This window comes from Diaporthe citri, assembly GCF_014595645.1.
Source record: "Diaporthe citri strain NFHF-8-4 chromosome Unknown scaffold_6, whole genome shotgun sequence".
NCBI classification, from domain to species: Eukaryota; Fungi; Ascomycota; class Sordariomycetes; order Diaporthales; family Diaporthaceae; genus Diaporthe; species Diaporthe citri.
The window spans coordinates 141,853-160,202 of record NW_025064851.1 but is presented as its reverse complement, the minus strand read 5'-3'; the positions used below and the strand labels follow the sequence as shown (position 1 = coordinate 160,202).

The following is an 18,350-nucleotide window of genomic DNA, read 5'->3' as shown; positions in this document are numbered from 1 at the left end:
GCATTATAATATAAATAAAAAATCTCTCTATTCTCTAGCTTAATATTTATATTATTTTTCTATTAAACTACACTTTTCTTTAAACTCTCTATAGTATAGTTTATCTATTAATTTTATAAGCCAATCTACTAAATTCTGCTTAAAATTTATATATTTTAATATTACTTTATTATTTTCTATTGCTTTTCTTATATAATGATATGCAATATTTATATATTTAATTCTTTTATAAAATAAAGTATTTTTAATTAATTTCTTAGCCCTATTATTATTTATATATATAATAGGGGGCTTAAGATTAAAGCTAATATTTAAATTATTATTAAAATATTTAAGTAAATTATATAAATATTTAGCTTTTTTTATAGCTTTTCTTAAAGCTATATATTTTACTTCCATAAAGGAAAGTGCTAGTGTTTTTTATAGTTAAGAATTCTAGCTTATAGGGTTTATTTTATTATTATTATTATTATTAATATTATATAGGCTAAATATATAACTAAAGGTGCTCTTTTTAATGAATATATCGTTACCTTAGTTTAAATTTATATAGCTTATTAATTATAAATTATTTCTAAAGCAATTATATACTTTAAATATATATGGGAATTTATATATATATCTTTATATTTTATTTAATTCTTTTATATACTTTAATCCTGGGTTTACCATATATCTAGCTAATTCATTTATAAAATAGGTTAAATCTATCCTTATTTTTAAGCTAGCATATAATATAAACCTTATTTATTGCTAATATAATTCTATAATATTTTTATTAGCTTGGTTAGTATATTTTTTTAATTTTCTATTAAGAGTATATAGTGTAAGTTAAGGAATTATTTCCTTTTTCTTAACCTTTTCTTTTATATTAAATCTTTTTAATATTTTATTTATATATTTATTTTGATTTATAATTATTTGTTTATATTCTCTGTTTATATATATATTGCTTTTAAAGAAATTTGTTAAATCTCCTTAAAAATCTAATTTTATATTCTTATATAATTTATTAATTATTAAATTTATATTATTATTATTAGGTCTTATAACGATAATATCGTTTATATGACATATAAATATAATTTATTTATTAAAGTATATAAATACTCCTTCGTTATATAGGCAAATAATAAATCCAAGCTTGGTTAATATATTTTTTAAATATTTATATCAAAGCATAAGTGATTGTCTTAGCCTATATAAAGCTTTATTTAGTTTTGCAACTTTATTTTTATATTTTGGTTTATTATATATATATGCAGGTAATTTTATATATATTTTAAAATTAATATTAAAGTATAGAAATGCATTTTTAATATTATAATTATATATATAATATCCTTTATTTATTACTATTATTAATAGCATAATATAGGTCTTAGGGCGGCAGACTATAGAAAAAGTCTCTAAATAATTTATGCCTAATTTTTGGTTATATCCTTAAATAACCCATTTAAATTTAAATTTAATATTATTCTTGTTATTTACTACCTAACTAAGCTTTATAATAACTAGGTTATTTATAAATTTCTTTTTATATACTCATTTCCCCTCTAAAGCCATATAGCTAGATGGTAAATCCATTATTATATAAGTATTTTGTTTTTATAAACTATATATTTTATTTAGCATAAATTTAATCTATAAAGGTTTTTTTAAGTTATTTAATACCTCTTTTAAAAAAAAAGGTTTATTAATATTAGTTATAGTTAAGCAGTATTTTAATATATTTTCTTAAGTATTTAATATAGATATTTAATTATTTAATAGTATATCTTATATAATATATATATAATCTTCTGGATTCCCTTGAACTATTATTTCATTTAAAATAAAAGGGGAATTTTCTTCCCTTTGTTCTTATAATTTTAGGAATATATATATATTATTATTATTATTATTATTATTATTATTAATATTAATATCGTTATTATTTATATATTGCCCTTTTAATATTTGGATATCTTAAATTAATATAGGCTTTTTATTATTTATATCCCATACTTAATATATATTTAATTTTGGGATTATATTTAATAATATATCCTTTTTATTTCTAGGTTTTAATTTAGTTTTATAATTATTATTTTAAAAATATATAATAAATTCCTATAATTTTAAGTTATTTATATAAGGTTTCTTTTTATTTATTATCTTATAAGGGCACTTATACCTTAGGCTTTTATAGGGTGTAATATTATATAAATATATAGTATATTTTATTGCTTCTCTTTATAAATATATAGGTAAATTTGCCGTATATAAAAGGCTTTTAACTTTATTTATTATGGTTAGATTTAATCTTTTTATTAAGCCATTTAGTTCTTTTATATATAGGGGCGTTATATGGTAAGTTATGGAGTATTTATTTAATAAGATTTTAAATCTTTTATTTATATATTCTCCTTTATTATTAGTAAAGAATTCTTTTATTCTTTTATTATATTTATTTTCTACCTTATTTTTATAATTATTAAAAGCTTTTAATACTTTATCTTTATTTTTAAGCAAAGAAACTTTTAAATATTAAGTTCTTTTATTAAGAAATAATATATAATATTTATATTTATTATATATAGGTTTTAAGAAACTGCTTATATTATTATATACTTTTTTAAGTATATTATATACTTAATTATTTAAGCTAGTTTTATTTATTTTAATTATATGCTTAGCTTTTAAGTATACTTTATAATTGCCTATATATTTTTAAATAAGTTTATTTATTAATATATTTATTTTATATTTTTAAAGAAATATTTTTAAAGCTTAGATATTTATATAGCTTAGTTTATAATGCTATTTATATATCTCTTCTTTATTTTTATTATTTATATTTAAATTTTATTAAGTTGTATATATTTTTTAAAAGGTATATTTAGGCTTGTTTATTTATTTTATTATATTAATTCTTATAAAATATAAGCTATCTTTTTAATATCCTTAAGTTATTAGCTTATTTATTTCTTAAAAGTATAATTTAATAATATTTCCTTTTAATTTTAATTTGATTTTATTACTTATACACTTATATTTAAGTATATTTAAACTTAAAAAAAGTATATAATATATATAAAAAAATCTTTTTATAATATTTATTTTTAAAAACTTAATTATTAAGTTCCTTATTTTATTTATGGATATAATATTTACATTACCTTATTTCATGGTTTTATTAATTATATATATAATATTAAAGAGGTATATATCTTTAAAACTTATTATATTTACAGCAGTATTTATAGCTATTTCTATGGAATTTATATATTATTAATTTCTTATAAATTTATTATTATTAGCTATTATTATTATTATATATATATATAGGGTATATATAAGGTTATTTACTTTAATTTCCATTAACTTATTAAAAGAGAGTTATAAGAGATTTAATAAATTCTTATTATATTTAATATTTTTTATTGAATTATTTATAGCTATATAAGCTATAGGTTCTTCCTAAGCGCTTTTTAAAGCTATAGGAGATTTTATATTAGTTAATAAAGTTAGGAGTTGCTTTTGCATTTTCTCTTATTTTTTTTAGCTTATATTTTTCCTTAAAAGAGTAGTTTTTTTCTTTTCTTTTCTTTATTTATTTATTTTTCAGTTGGTAAGTGCCTTATTTAAATAAAGGAAATAGCAATTTTCTTAAGTATGCCTCTTTATTTTATAATTAAGGCATAATAATCTTTTTCTTATCTTTCTTATTTTTTATATATTGTAATGGGCTTGGGCTAGAAGCCCAAGCCTTATATAGTGTGGCTAGATAATCCAAGGGAGCTTGGATTATTACGTACCTTTTGGCCTAGTTAAAAGGTTGCTGCTTTGCAGCTTATGGGAGAAGGCGCTAGCCAGCCTACAGCCCCTTTGGGGCCAGCCCATAATAAATAATCCAAGCTTTAGGGTTAAGGGTTTAAGTTATGTTTGCCGCAAATGCGGGCACCCCTTTCGTGAAGAAAATCCCTGGCTTAAAAAGGCGATATCGCGGGTAAGCTTTAGGGGTAATTATACTACTATATTAAGGGGGGTCTTAGGGGAAAGGGCTATATGATAGGCTTGGGCTAAAAGCCCAAGCCTTATATAATATGGCTAAATAATCCAAGGGAGCTTGGATTATTACATACCTTTTGGCCTAGTTAAAAGGTTGCTGCTTTACAGCTTATGGGAGAAGGCGCTAGCCAGCCTGCAGCCCCTCTAGGGCCAGCCCATAACATATATAAAGCTTTTTTAAATAATTTAAAGAGTTTTCCTTTATTTTTATTTAATAGGCTAAAGAAGAGAAATTTAATTATATAGGCATTTAAATCTTTTTTAAGACTTTAAATTATATTTTAAATAAAGCTAATATATTTATTATTTAAGCTATGGAAAATTTAGTTAATTATAATTTATTTAAGAAGAATTATATTATTAGCCTTTAAATTCTTTAAAAAGAGCTTTAGCTTATTAATATATTTTTTTATAATCTTAAAATTATTAAAATTAATATTAAAGAACTCTTTATAAAGTAAATATTAGCTTGTAAACTTAAAGGGTTTATAGTAAGATTTAAGTATATTTTACGTTTTTTAAGTACTATTTATATTTTTTATAAATATAATAGGCTCTTGCTTATATATAAGTTTAATATTAATAAAGGCTTTTTTATTTTAAGCTAAAGATAAGCCTTAAAAAAGATTCTTAGGATTATTTTTAATAGCGTTTTTTTTTTAAATTAGGCTTAGATTTTAATATTTTAATATATATAGTTTTCTATTTTATTAAGGAGTGGAATATTATATTTATTAAGGGATGCTATTTTAAGGTAAATAGATAAAGTATTTATTAAGATAATTAAGATAATAAAAAGAAGGGTATAATAAATTTTAAATAAGTTTAATAAGTTAAGAAATAAAGATATAAGTATTAAAGTAGTATAGTTATAAAGAGAAGAAAAAGGGCTTTTAAATAATATATTTTTAAGATATTATAAATTAAAAATAGCTAAGATATAATTAAGTATTTTTAAGGGAGTTTTAAGGATTATTATAGTTTTATTAAAATTTACGTTTTTAGTATTAATTTAGTGTGATTTTTGAAATTTAAAAAAATGCTTTTATTATTTTTAATAAGGGCTTTTAAATAATATATAAATTATATGGATAGGTTAAGTATTAATAAAGAAACGGTTGAGTATTTAGGTAGAGGAGGTGTGGTTTTTATATATAGGCTTTGGGTTAAGAGATGAAATTAATTTATAATATTAAATAAGGCGATTTAATTAGTTAAAAGCTTATTAATTAGCTTAATTAAGTAATTAGTTAAAAAATATGTCTTTAAGTATAAAGCTTATCTTATTTAAAAGGTTTAAGAAGTGGTAGCAATTAGGGGTGTTATGTAATATATGTTTTTTATATTAAGTTAGCGTTATTACTTTAAGTAAGCTTTAGGCCTTATAACTTATTAATAATATTAAATGCTTAATTTATTAAGCTAGTTAATATTTATTTTATAAGAGGGAAGGCCCCTATTTATAGTTATTATCCTTTATATAGTAGCAAACGTATAGGGAAAAGGATATCCCGTATTAATAATAGCCTAGATATCTAGAATATTCCAACATTAAGTGCAGAGTACGAGAAACGATGCGCTCAATACAAAACTATGCTCCGGCCTTGACGAAGCAGCAGGCTCATGTGGGTATACTTGGTCTTCCCACCAAACACCACCGCTGTTAATAAATGCTACCATGATGTTGTGCTAACTGGGTAAAACATTAGGGATCATGCTGATGCAAAACACTGAAGCAAATTCTGGATGACGTCTTCTAATAGCTATGAACAATTAAATTCCAAAAAGTCCTGTGTGTGACCAAATAAGTACGTTTTCGCGAGGGCCATGTAACAGCGAGGTTCTTTACGTCCGGAGTGTGCATTGGACTGTCTGCCATCGGATGGACGAAACCTGCAAAATTAAGAGATGTTAAATTATCCTTCAGCCACTCTTCCTGGATATGCTCATCCGGTCATATTTCTTGGTGAAAAACATTTTGCAACAAGGCGGTCAATTATGTCCCTTCGTACAGAGGTAGAATTGGGGGACTAGCGCGACCAATAGAGTCAGGTCTGGTGTAATTGGTAATCTGAATTGCCCATGGATCATCCGGGTGCAACCTTCGAAGGATGCTGCCCATCCCGCGACGATGCGCCCTTGCTAAAGTCTGCTTAACTAGCAAGACTTTTAGTCAGCAGGACCTTCTATCAAACGGAATAAAGTGCTGACCCGTCACGACTTCAACCTCTTGTCTTACCTGTAATATTGTGGATATATGCTCTGTTCTGGACATCTGACGGCGTGCTTTAATCCATATAACAATGGGCCGCTCCGCCGACTTACATCTGGGCAGATAACTCATCGCACACCATACACCAATAATTTCCCAACCATGCCCTCCCTTCATCAGGGTCGTATCGACCAACAGTCGTCATGCGCTCCTCAACCTTTCACTGTTGTGGCTGTCTCGCGCTCGCGGGTAGTCAGTCAAATGGTACATTCCCAGCCAACCTTGACAGCGATCGTCCGATCTCCGTCCACTACACCGTTAATTCTTACCCCCGAGTACGGCATCGAGGGACACAAGTCTGCTGTACACGATCCGCAGGTGTATGCCTTTTTCTCAAAACATTACGATTACTGGACCGCACGTCTAAATATCGAGCGGTCTCAATGGGACTGGGCCTTTTGGGGAGAGAATTTGACACTAGATGTGCCTGAAGGCATCGACGAGAGCAACATCATGCTCGGGGATCGTTGGGTGTTCTCGAGCCCTTCACACAAGGGAAAGAGGCATGTGGACAGTACCGACGACGAACGTTTAGCAATGGGAGACGAATCGGTCGTCCTCGAAGTTTGCGGTGGGCGGAGCCCGTGTTCACGGCTCGCGTGGCGATGTGGACAGCCGGCCAGCTGGCTGACTGAGGCTGCGAGGACAGGGTTCTGCGGCGTGTACCTGAAGGTCGTGGGCGGAGGCTCGACATCCCCCGGCGACACGGTAACAGTCATCACAACCAAGAGCAAACAGACTGCTCCTGTGGCGACCATTGCCCAGTGTTTGTTTGCGCCGCTCACAGACCCCAACACCCGCAAAATGGCGCAGCGCATTCTGCGCGTGGAGGGCCTCCAGAACATGAACAAGAAGACCGTTGCGCGCAGGCTGGCGATGATCGAGGATGCCGAAGCAGCGGGGCGGAATCGGTGGCGCGGATGGCGGACGCTCAAGGTGACCAGGGTGGTTGATGAGTGTCCGCTCGTAAAGTCATTCCACCTCGCCCCAGTCGATGACAAGCCCTTGGCAGATTATGTCCCAGGACAGTACCTCACGATTAAGCTTCCATCCGGCCAGATTCGCTGCTGGTCCATCTCTTCCTGGTCCCCCGCCACAACGACCTCAGTCCCGCCCTCCTACCGCATCACAGTCAAGCGGGGACCATCTGCCTCACTTTACCTTCACTCCGAAGTCCGTGCTGGTGACATTATCTTGGCACGCTCCCCGTCTGGAGCCTTTGTCCCTGATTGGGCAAAAGGAACCCCAAGCCGACAGGTCTACATCAGTGCTGGAATCGGCGTGACACCGATTCTAACCATGCTCCAAGCTCATCTTGCCCATCCAACCTTGAGCAAGACACAAGCTGTCTTGATCCACGTCAGCCGAAACAGTGAGGAGGAGGTCCCACTACTGAAATCCGAGATTGCGGCTTCTTCGTTCCTCCGTACGATCACATTCTACACTGCGCCGATACCCGGCGTGGATGTCAGAGGCAGAGACTACGATCACGAGGGAAGGCCGACATTTGAACAACTAGCCCCCATATTGGGAGAGTCGTACTACATCGATCCACTGGGAGTCACTCCGATCGAGTTGCCAGGTCACGCGTCCAATGCTTACATATGTGGATCGCGGTCATTCGTTGAGGATATGAGAACCTCCCTTGAACAGTGCAACGTCCCAACGAACGCCATTCGTCAAGAAACCTTCACATACGGGTCCCCCCCCTCTTCGGTGGGAAACGAAATCTCAGGCACGGACGGCTTGGATCTCCCTGACGAAGCGACTGTGCGATTCCGGGGAAATGAGGTCAGCTGGGAGAAGGGTGACGGTCTCTCGCTGCTGGAGCTCATGGAGCAAGAGGGGAGAGGCGAAAATCCTGAGTCAGCATGTCGCGTGGGAGAATGTGGGACTTGTTAGGTGAGGATTCTGAAAGGAGAAGCCCGAGTGTCAAAGAGTGCTGGCAAGGAGGCGAAAGAGTCGGCTGGGAAACCTGGAACTGTGATCAGATCGTGCTGCTCATTCCCGGCAAGTAAAACTTTGGATCTGGAATTTTGAATACCATAGGTGCGAGGGTTGCCGCATTGACTCCGTCGAAAGGATCGTGGATGAGAGAGCTAACAAGGCTTAAGGAATAAGTACTTGCGCTTATACTCATCGCAAGGATGCGTATTCATTTCAATGTCTATGATGGATATACGTGACTGCTCCATTGAGTGATGCGAAACTATAATATTGGCCCACAGTCCTTCCAAAGATATCTGTCTCCGAGGATCGGTGTGACATCCTTGGACATGTATAAAGGACAATAGAGAGTACAGTCCACTGATTACTCCATGTAGCCATTACCTTACCGTGACTCTGAACTGTTCAACAGTTATCGCACTGACTTCACCAACACTGATAAAGGTGGCTTCTCCCATAATGTCCAATTCTTGTTCCGCTCAAGCCACGTGCTGATATCTGGGCCAATATCGAGGTCAAAATTCCATAACAGCCGGGCCATTATCAGGCGCATCTCGGCATACGCAAGACTGAGGTATGTGTTAACTCGATCCAAACACGGGACCTCTCTGTGTGGTGACCTACGTTTTTCCAATGCAGTTCCGCGGGCCCAGAGAAAAAGGAACGCTGGCCGCCTTGTCGTCATTCTCATACGCCGGATCGTGGAGCCAGCGCTCAGGAACGAAGGACTCCGGGTTGTGGAAGTTCTTCCAAAGGTGGGCAGCCACGTATTGGCTGTTGAGAACATGTGTCTAAATCGGTGTTATCATAGAGAAACCCTTGCATTTAGAGAAGTGGCAAGCCTTACCTTTGGAGGCACATGGTAGCCCCCGAGCACTGCACCCTCGGCCGAGACTATACGTGGAGAACCAAGAGCGACGGGAGGATAGATCCGCATAGCCTCCTCCAAGGTCGCGAGAAGGTATGGTAGCTTGTTGCAACTCGTTATGTCTATATCGGCTTCGTCCGTGAAAGCATCTCTGATTTCGATCACCAGCTTCTGTTTGACTTGTGGGTTCTGCAGCAAGTAGTACACCGTGCCTGCGAGGAGTGTTGCTGTCGTGTCGCTACCGCCCAATATCAGGAGCTGAGAGCTTGCTTCAATCTCCGCGCGGCTCATTTCCCTTTGCTTCCCTTCTTGGCGAAGTATCTGAGCCAAGAAATCCAGGCGATCGGTGGCGGACGCAACGCGATGGTCAACCCGCTCTCTTGCAAACTTGAAACCCTTTTCTCTGGCCGCGAGAATCTTTTCACGGTCCAGCCACATCAGGAACCTGGTAATGAGAGGGTAACGAGCGAGTTCGCTTCGAATCATGACGGCTTTTACACTGCCAAAGACGAACGGAATCCATTCGTGGTAGGCTTGGTTCCGGAGGCAATCGAATGACCGGTCAAAGGTCAAGTCGCCAATCACGTCGAAAGTCGTCCAGTTGAACCAGGCAACCATATCCTGAGGTCCGTCTTTGGCACGTTGGTGCAAGCCCTGAATGAGCAGATCAACATAGGTTTTGAGAACAACCTCTTGATCCCGTATGGCTCGCTCTGAGAAGCCAGGCGATAGAAGGCGACGATACCGGCTGTGATCCTCATCGCTCAGTACACTCAGTATACTACGAGCTCCATTTGGCGACTTATGGTACAATTCCGGGTCTTTCTGCAGCTGATCACGTCCCAGCTTATTGATCAAGATGTCTTTGTTGGCCTGAGAGCTTGAGAAGGACAGAGTACCGGGGCGGATGCGAACAACATCGCCGTAGCGCTCATGAAGTGAGACCAGGTACCTCGGGAAGTTCCCGCGTAGAAACTGGTACGAGGCTGGGAGATGCCAGACGGCATTCCACTTAGGCCCAGGAAATTTCGCCAGCGGGTGAAACCAGAGATTATACACCACAGTTCCTAGAACCAATAACGCGCCCTATGGTTCGGTGTGTCAGTGACCAACCCGAATCGGATAATTCAGAAATCATGGAGTGTGATGCTGTACTACCGTGCAAAAAATAGCAAATATAATAGACATGCTGAGGCCCTCGGTGGGTATTGGGATTGTCATGGTTCACAGAGGCAAGTCGTTTGGAATGAAAAGGCAGGACAAGTTCAAATGTTAGCAATTTAGGTCTACAGTAAGCAGCAAGTATTAACAATGACTTTTAATCCAATAACAGTCTGAGAATCCCGTGAATCCCGGTAACTGTCATTTGCAATAAGAAACTTATGAAAATGATGAGGTTCCTTCAAACAAGTGTATTGGTGTTATGAGGATAGACATAAACGAGGTGCTCTGGAACTATCCACTAGTGGCTCAACCACGAGTTGGTTGTAGGATTGAATCCTGCAGCCAGATCTGATGCAAGATGGGTCAGACAAAGTGGAACTCGGCAAACTGTGCCGCTTAGGTTAGCCCGTAAGCCCTACTCGAATCCTACAAAGGCCGGTAGTAAAGACCCTGCATAAAAATCCTGCTGCAAGTCCAGCCGATCAGACCACCGAGGTTCAATGTCCGATTGGCTTTATCTGTGGATTCACTCGACTCAGCTGAGCGACAAAAGAACCCTGAGGACCATACACAACGGAGCCTCGTGAGACATATCCGACGAATCCAACCCCGGCGAATGCCTCAACCCCGGCTGTCGGTACCGTTCCTGATGACAGGCTTGTGGCGAAGACAAAGGTGTCAAGTACAGGTACCTGGGTGACTAGTGCAACCTCCCGTTAGATAGGACCTCGATATATGATATGCATTGTTAATTCCGGTATCGAGTTTAGGTGACGAGCCAAGCCAGCTGTACCCAGACCGTGGTAACCTGAGCCTACCTCATCAAATGGAATCTGACTACTCTCACCTGTCTTCTATTCCGTGTCCTCTGAGCCTGAGACATCATTTTCATTACTAGAGATTTGATCCCACATACCCTGTGCGGTGCTCACAATACCTTTTCCTTGTCGGCACAAGGTGATACACAGCAGTCATCGTCTCATCAGCAGTATGAAGGTTGACACTCTACCTCAGTCCACAGCTCCTCGGCCGAGGCGTGCAGGAGCATCAAGGTGGTCTGCCTTGACCATTGGCATTTTTGTGTTCTTTTGTTACAAGTGGTATTGTTACAAGCACCCAAACGTCATTGCTCCTTCTACTTTCGATTTACGCCAAACACTGCTCTCCGTTCCTTCTCATGAACATGCACGCAACTGGAGTGCGTATTATACGTCAGAGACGCACCTTGCCGGTCAAGGCTGGGAGCAGGCGCTATGGACACAGGCCAAGTGGAAGGAATTTGGAATCGGAAATACCACCATTTCTTCCCACGACACCCGGCTTCCCATGCCGACAAACCAGCAGCGGCTCGCTCTCTTGGAGAATGACAAAGTCCTCTACGAGGCGCCTTTGGTGGACGCCAACACGTCTGCCGGCTTTGCACCTGCGTACTTTGGCTTTTCGGCCAACGCCAACATCTCTGGGTCCTACGTCTTCTGCAACTTCGGTAGCCCGGAAGACTTCGAGGCTCTCGTTGAGAGCAATGTGAGCCTCGCCGGAAACATCGGCATCATCAAGCTGGGTACTGCAACGCCATATGTGCGCGAGCAGAACTTGTCGTTGTTTCGTGCCCTCTCCGTGCACAACGCTGAGCAAGCGGGCATGGTCGGTGTGGTCTTGTACACTGACCCCGGGAATGACGGCCCTATGAGGGAGAGTAACGGGTACAAGCCGTTCCCTGATGGACCAGCGCGACCGCTCGAGGCCATTGAAAGAGGAGGTTTTGGTAGTATAGGTAAGTTGTGTTCATGTCAAGTCTGTGGTGATGAGGTCTTGCTGACCGATATCATCTAGAGGATTACAACAGCGGCGGACTACCTAAGATTCCCTGCATACCCATGTCCTCTGTCGATGCAATCGAGCTCTTGAGCAAGCTGAACGGCCACGGCCCTCCAGCGAAGGAGCTCGGTGATCGCTGGCAAGAGGGCGGGTTGGGGTTTTATGGTGTCAACTACAATGTCGGCCCATCACCTCCCGAGCTCTCTCTGCACATCGTCAACCACGCGGATATTCGGGCTACCCAGATCCACAATGTGATCGGCACTATTCCTGGCAAAGCAACTGACGAGGTCGTCATCGTTGGCAACCACCGCGATGCCTGGGGCCCTGGCGCCGGAGATCCCGGCAGCGGCTCCGCTGCCCTCAACGAGGTCGTTCGCAGCTTTGGGGTAGCCCTCCAGCAGGGCTGGCAGCCGGAGCGCACCATTGTCTTCGTAAGCTTCGAAGGAGAGGAGTTTCTCCAGGTTGGCTCCCTACTCTGGGTCACCAAGCACCTTGACTGGCTGCGCACCTCGGCCGTCGCATATCTCAACGTCGTCGTCGCGGCATCCGGGAGCCATTTCCACGCCAAGGCCAGCCCGCTCTTGTACTCCACGGTGCTCTCTGCCACCGACGCCGTACTGTCGCCAAATCAAAGCTCACCTGGTCAGTCCGTACGAGATGTGTGGGGAGGCAAGATCGATCCTGCCGGCAGCGGTGACGCAAACCGCTTCATGTCCATCCCCTGTGTGTCAACGATCGACTTTGGATTCACGCCCGCGTTGTTGGAGCCCGCCTTCCCTTACCACACTGGCTTCGATAGCTTCGAATGGATGGACCAAGTCGGTGACCCGGGGTGGAAGTACCATGTCACCAGTGCGAAGATATGGTCCCTCCTGGCGGCACACCTCGTAGAGCCCAAGGTGCTGAACGTGAGTGTCACCGATTACGCGCTGGCAATCCATGGGTGGCTAGGGGAGCTCCATGATCGTGGCCTGTGGTCTCGAAAGGTTGATCTCAAGGTCATGACTGACGCAGTCGAGCGACTGCACGAGGCGGCCAGCCGTTTTGACGGCTTTGCCGGCTCCCTGGAAGGGTCTTCTCGGTGCGCATGGTGGAAGTTCTGGGCCGGATGCGGGCAGGACTCCGCCATTAGTGCCGTGAACAAAGTCTACATCGCATTCGAACGCCAGTTCTACTACGGAAAGGGAATGGACGGACACTCTGATTGGCACCATGTTGTCTTCACGCCGTCTGCCTGGCATAACACGCCGCCACCTATGGCCGGGCTCACCAAGAGTTTGCAGAAGGGAGACTGGAAGAACGCCCAGGTGAGACTTCAGCACATGCCCTTATCCGTATTGACAGAATAGTGGTGCTGACTGCAACAGCGATGGAGAGATATCCTGACAGAGAAGATAAGCAATGCGGCTTGTCTGCTGGAAGACCATCTGGAACACGTGGATACGCAAAACGCTCCTGGTTTCGTTAACTGGGTGCGGCAGACTTTCCGATCATATAACTATGAGCTCTAAGATCCAAGAGAAATGAATACCCGGGATGAAATTCAGAGTTGTGAATGATTCAGTGTTTTTGGGTGGCTTTCATAGGAAAACAAATTTCAACCTGATAGAGGATGCTGCGACAATTGCCGCAAATGTAGTGATGGGTATCTTGTATACTAGAAGTTGATTGAAGGTAGCATTATCGGATACAACTTGTTCGTTTCCGTCTTCACCTCTACTCGGGTCTTCCGTATAGAAGCAAATGTCAGGATTTCACCTAATCCAGACCGTCTCTTCCTCCTGGTTCTCAAACTGAACTGCCGCAAACCCCTCCGGCGTGAGCTCATTGACGAAGCTATCGTAACGTGATCGGAAAGTTCCAATCCTCCTATATATTTCGCCATTCCCGTCCAGACGTTGCAATAGTAGGCCTCGTAAGTCTGTCGAATCCCTTTCTCCAAAACTTGCTCCTATGGGTAGGAGAAACATGGATTGATCGACGGGATCGAGGGGATCGCAGCACACCCCCCCCTCATGAAAAGGACCGTACATTTCTAGGGAGCCCCGAAACATGTCGTCGTCAAGTCCGGAAGGTTGATCTGGCCGTATCTCAATCTTGAGCTCGATTTGGCGAGTTGACAAATCTGCAGGTATTGCTCGTGCAGAAGATAGATCACGCTCGTAGTGGCCATGGCTCCCTCTCGCGAACAGGCTGCGCTTGACACTCAATCCAGATCTGCAGCCTAGTCTCATCATGTATCCGCGAATGCGCAGCTTATAGTGCTGCACAGCGCCATGGTGATTGCCCTCGCGTGGACTTTCCAACAGTGTGGCGCCGAGATACTCTGCAAGCGGTTCCAAGGAATCGTGTATACCGATTTCAGTGAACACGGGTCGCCTTCCTCTAACGGATACCCAGGACCAGGATGGTGTGAAGGAAGCGTTGACTGTCTGCTGGTAGTCTTCTGGGTGGAGAAACCAGAGCAAGGATTGTAAGAGTCGATATTCAAAATGACCGGCCAAGTACTTCGAACCCGTCAGCTTCTGAACATGGCTCCCGATGCCTTGAATCGCCGGGAGTCTGTCGCTATCGCGGCTACAATGTCTGGCAACGAATTCATTTGCCACAATTGCATACCACCGCTTGATAGGTGAATACGTGGTATGCTCCTTGATGAGGGCGGCATCGTGGCACACAACGCACCCGGAGTGATCCTGAGAGACGACTCGATTTGGAGTTTCCAAAAAACACTTGCGACTGGACCAGTAAAGCAAAAGATTAGACGAAATTTCGAAGTCTAGGAAATGGTTGAGCACGTCGTGTGTAAATTCAGCGTTTGTTGGCACGCCTTTGGTCCACAACTCATGTGCCGTTAGGCTGCAGCATTCCCACATAAGTCCGGTCGTCGTGAGGTGAAGGGTTCTCGGAGACTAAGTCCAGGCACTTCAGTCTCGTTCACTTTACTGCATCTGATGATTTTGCTGTAGCAGGACCTACCAGAAGAGACTCCTGTAGAGCCCAACCGCGGGACTGCAGCGGAAACTCATCGTCCAACATGTGACCCCATATAACAAGATATTCTCTCCCTTGACCTGTTCTGAACCGCGGCGGCACAACCGCCCATCTTGATCTTGATTGCATGCCATCAAATCCATGAGCGAAGCTAGTCGAGGACAAAGTGACCACGGCATGTTTGTAGATAACCCCATACGAGGGATCTCGTCTTCCCAGTCTTCGATAGTTCCCTGCTCGTCTGTGTCTTGAATGATGCACAGAGAATCGATCCAAAGGTATGTATACCCAAGAAGCCCAGTGATGGATATAGCCTCTGCAAAGGTCTTGTTGAAATCATGGCTTTCGAGAGGCAGACTTCGCTCAAAGTCCTCGAGGTTACTCTTCTGGAGCGTAATAAACTTCTTTCCGCCCCAGCAATGGCTCAGGGCAAGGTATTGCAGGTCATCAGAAAGGCTGACGGTGTTGACAAGCCGAGCACTTGGTCCCGCGCCCTCCATCGCCACGTGTATGAGCCTCTTCGGTCTGCTTTCCATGTCGACAGCGTACTCCTTGGGGCATCCGCTGTGATGACTTGTACATTCATCAATCCAAGTTGCTCTGATATGTCGCGCCGCATCGTGCGTGAGGATGCTTGCCGGGATGGAGGCTGCCATGTGAGGTACTTCGTAAGTGCTCGCAGAGCTTCCTATGGTCCAGTGGCACCGACGTATCTGCTACAGAACACTTGTTCTATCGCACGATAAGTTTGTCTTGGATAAGAGGAAGATCTTGTGTTGGTCTGACTGACCCTCTGTGTTCAGGATCGTGAAGCGTGTCATCTCCTTCCGGTGAACCTCCTTCCGGAAAGCAAAGCAGTGGAAAAGAAAAGGATCCGCCGCTCCATTTAAGCCGTCATCGTTGGTTGATTTGAACCATTCAATGCTTGCTGAAGGGTCTTCGGGTTCAAAAGCTAGCTTAGCGAGCTGATGGCAGATGTAGCAGCTTGATTGACGTGCAATAATGTCATCGGGTGCGTAGCCGGTGGTGGGTTGTTCCCAGAGTCCCCGACCACGTCTCACGTCATTGGCCAAGTGCTGGATGAAGGTTTCGAATGTATTAAGGCAGTGCTCACAAAGCATGCCTACATGGTTCTCTGTGTCGGAGTAAATTTTGTCTGGGTGCAAGGCCGGGTGATGGCTGGTGAGGGTACTGTTTGTCAGAATATATAAACTCTCTAAGCTGCACACTGGCAGCGCTTTTTATTTCTTACACTGTTGTAGGCTCCGATTTCAGATGATGCCGGCGGGGCGTGACTTGCTGTCCTGTAGGAGCCTCAGCTTGATATGCTAGGGTATAACCCTACACCAGTTCAAAATTCTAAAGCATGCCTGCAGGGTTACCAGGGACAGTTATGGCAGAACTGCATCCCGTCAATAGTCCCCATATTTCGTTCTAAACGTGCAAGCTCACCCAATAAGAATAGTCTCCGCTATATTAAAATACAACAAAAATAATTTAAAATAAACACATATGTTCATATAACATTGCTTAAAGCCTCTTTAATTAAAACTCAAACTTAACCTCACCATCGGGTTTTATAGGCACATAGGAGTGTACCTACCTTTCAGAGCATACACTGGTGACCTGCCAGTAAAAGCGGGAAGTTTGAGCTTACTGTAGGTAGTGATAAGTGAAATTGCAGGGCTGTTCCACCTGTGTCGCACCCCTGATAGCACCATGGCTGCCCTGCACACAAGAGTTGCAATCCAAAGCCTGCAGCTGGCCACGCTTGTAGTGCAGCACTATACCTTCTTGGCACGGTGGCTGACTATGTGGGGCATTTGAGTACGGATCAATGACCTATCAAATGGAGCTTATCCTCGACCAGCTGCATGCCTTGTGCAGCATGCCACTACGTGCTTACTCTCTTCCTGCCCTTTCTTCGCCCCGACACACAATCCCGCGTCTGTACCTCATCCTGCGAAAATACTGAGCGCCCGCCTGCCGTCCTCACCATTTTCTCAGCTTCAAGGTTCGACATCGTCCGAGATCGTGCCACGGCAATCACCATGGCCCCCAGCCCGCGCCTTGCTAACATCCTCCGCCCAATTGGCCTGATCTGGTTCTCCATTCGCTGTGAGCTCTGGTCATTCATCGCTTTCGCAAACTCTGCTAATCCTCCCCACAGTGCACTGGGAAGCATTCAAGGATGCGTACCGTCAACACGGTTTCGGAGCATTTGGGCGCATATCGCAGATTCGAGATGCCGCCTCAGCAAAGCTGTTCTCTGTGACCTGTAATACCGCTGCCAGAATTCGTCCTGAACTCGTATACAGACTGGCTGACCACCCTTCGTAGCCAACGGCTTCGTCGCGTTCGAGGACACGACCATTATCCCCTCGCTCCTGAAAGCCGCCGATGGCGTTGTCCTTGAGCTAGGGCCCGGGCCAGGCAACCAGCTGCACCGTTTTGACATGTCCCGCGTCAACAAGATCTACGGCGTGGAGCCTAACTCCCGCTACCAGGACGGCATAAATGCCAAGCTGCAGAAGAACGGCATTCAGGATAAGTACAAGCTCATCGTTTCCGGCATTGAGGACAGCGACGTTCTGAGGAAGGAGGGGATCACCGAAGGCAGCCTGGATTCCGTGCTGTCCATCCAGGTCCTGTGCGCGGTGCGGGATCCAAAGGCCGTGATGAAGGAGGTGTGGAAGCTACTCAAGCCTGGAGGGAAATTCATCTTTTGGGAGCATGGGTGGAGCAGGAGCTCCTTGACGGTTGCTGAGCAAAGTAAGTCTCTCATAGTCCTTCTGCCCAGGCAGGACCCGATGATGGGTGTCTCCATCGAGAGCGCTGCAGACGTGACTAACATGCGAAAAGTTATTCTCAACCCTGCTTGGAGCACATTCGTCGGATGCTCAATGACCCGCAATGTGCTGGGGGACATTCTCAACGCTGGAGAGTGGGAGAACCCCCAGGATATCGAAGAGCCTGAAGATTTAGTCAGCATGCTGCCTAGGATCCAGGGCGTGCTTATCAAGAAGGCTTGATCGGACCGTGATGGGAGCGATCCCCTCCCTTCATTCTGTGGATGGGGTATCAACTTTGGAATAGAGGCTGCCCGACAATGAATTGCAGCTCATGCCTGGGGAGTGATAGCGGCGCTTTTCACCCGGAAACCACCCGGAAACCGTTTGGACTCCCGGTCGTTGGTGTTGCACGTGTTGGGAGTCAAGAATCGTTGAAGAC

General features: G+C 42.2%; 5 protein-coding genes across 5 annotated transcripts; 3 read left to right on the top strand and 2 right to left on the bottom strand.

The window, feature by feature from the left end:
• Positions 1-6,427: 6,427 nt before the first annotated feature.
• Positions 6,428-8,227, top strand: INS49_012078 (uncharacterized protein; the record flags this gene model as incomplete). Its single annotated transcript, XM_043172784.1, has 1 exon — positions 6,428-8,227. One exon carries the CDS (start codon positions 6,428-6,430, stop codon positions 8,225-8,227), a length of 1,800 nt encoding a protein of 599 aa, XP_043022081.1.
• A 457-nt stretch (positions 8,228-8,684) lies between these two features.
• INS49_012077 (uncharacterized protein) lies at positions 8,685-9,758 on the bottom strand (the record flags this gene model as incomplete). The annotated part of the gene is made up of 3 exons (XM_043172783.1): positions 8,685-8,841; positions 8,897-9,063; positions 9,120-9,758. 3 exons carry the CDS (start codon positions 9,756-9,758, stop codon positions 8,685-8,687), a joined length of 963 nt encoding a protein of 320 aa, XP_043022080.1.
• A 1,872-nt stretch (positions 9,759-11,630) lies between these two features.
• Positions 11,631-13,636, top strand: INS49_012076 (uncharacterized protein; the record flags this gene model as incomplete). Its single annotated transcript, XM_043172782.1, has 3 exons — positions 11,631-12,078; positions 12,138-13,432; positions 13,493-13,636. The coding sequence occupies 3 exons, from the start codon at positions 11,631-11,633 to the stop codon at positions 13,634-13,636; spliced, it is 1,887 nt and encodes a 628-aa protein (XP_043022079.1).
• Positions 13,637-14,969: 1,333 nt separating this feature from the next.
• On the bottom strand, positions 14,970-15,775 carry INS49_012075 (uncharacterized protein; the record flags this gene model as incomplete). The annotated part of the gene is made up of 2 exons (XM_043172781.1): positions 14,970-15,037; positions 15,319-15,775. 2 exons carry the CDS (start codon positions 15,773-15,775, stop codon positions 14,970-14,972), a joined length of 525 nt encoding a protein of 174 aa, XP_043022078.1.
• A 1,395-nt stretch (positions 15,776-17,170) lies between these two features.
• On the top strand, positions 17,171-18,151 carry INS49_012074 (uncharacterized protein; the record flags this gene model as incomplete). Its single annotated transcript, XM_043172780.1, has 4 exons — positions 17,171-17,237; positions 17,290-17,397; positions 17,460-17,891; positions 17,982-18,151. 4 exons carry the CDS (start codon positions 17,171-17,173, stop codon positions 18,149-18,151), a joined length of 777 nt encoding a protein of 258 aa, XP_043022077.1.
• Positions 18,152-18,350: the final 199 nt, after the last annotated feature.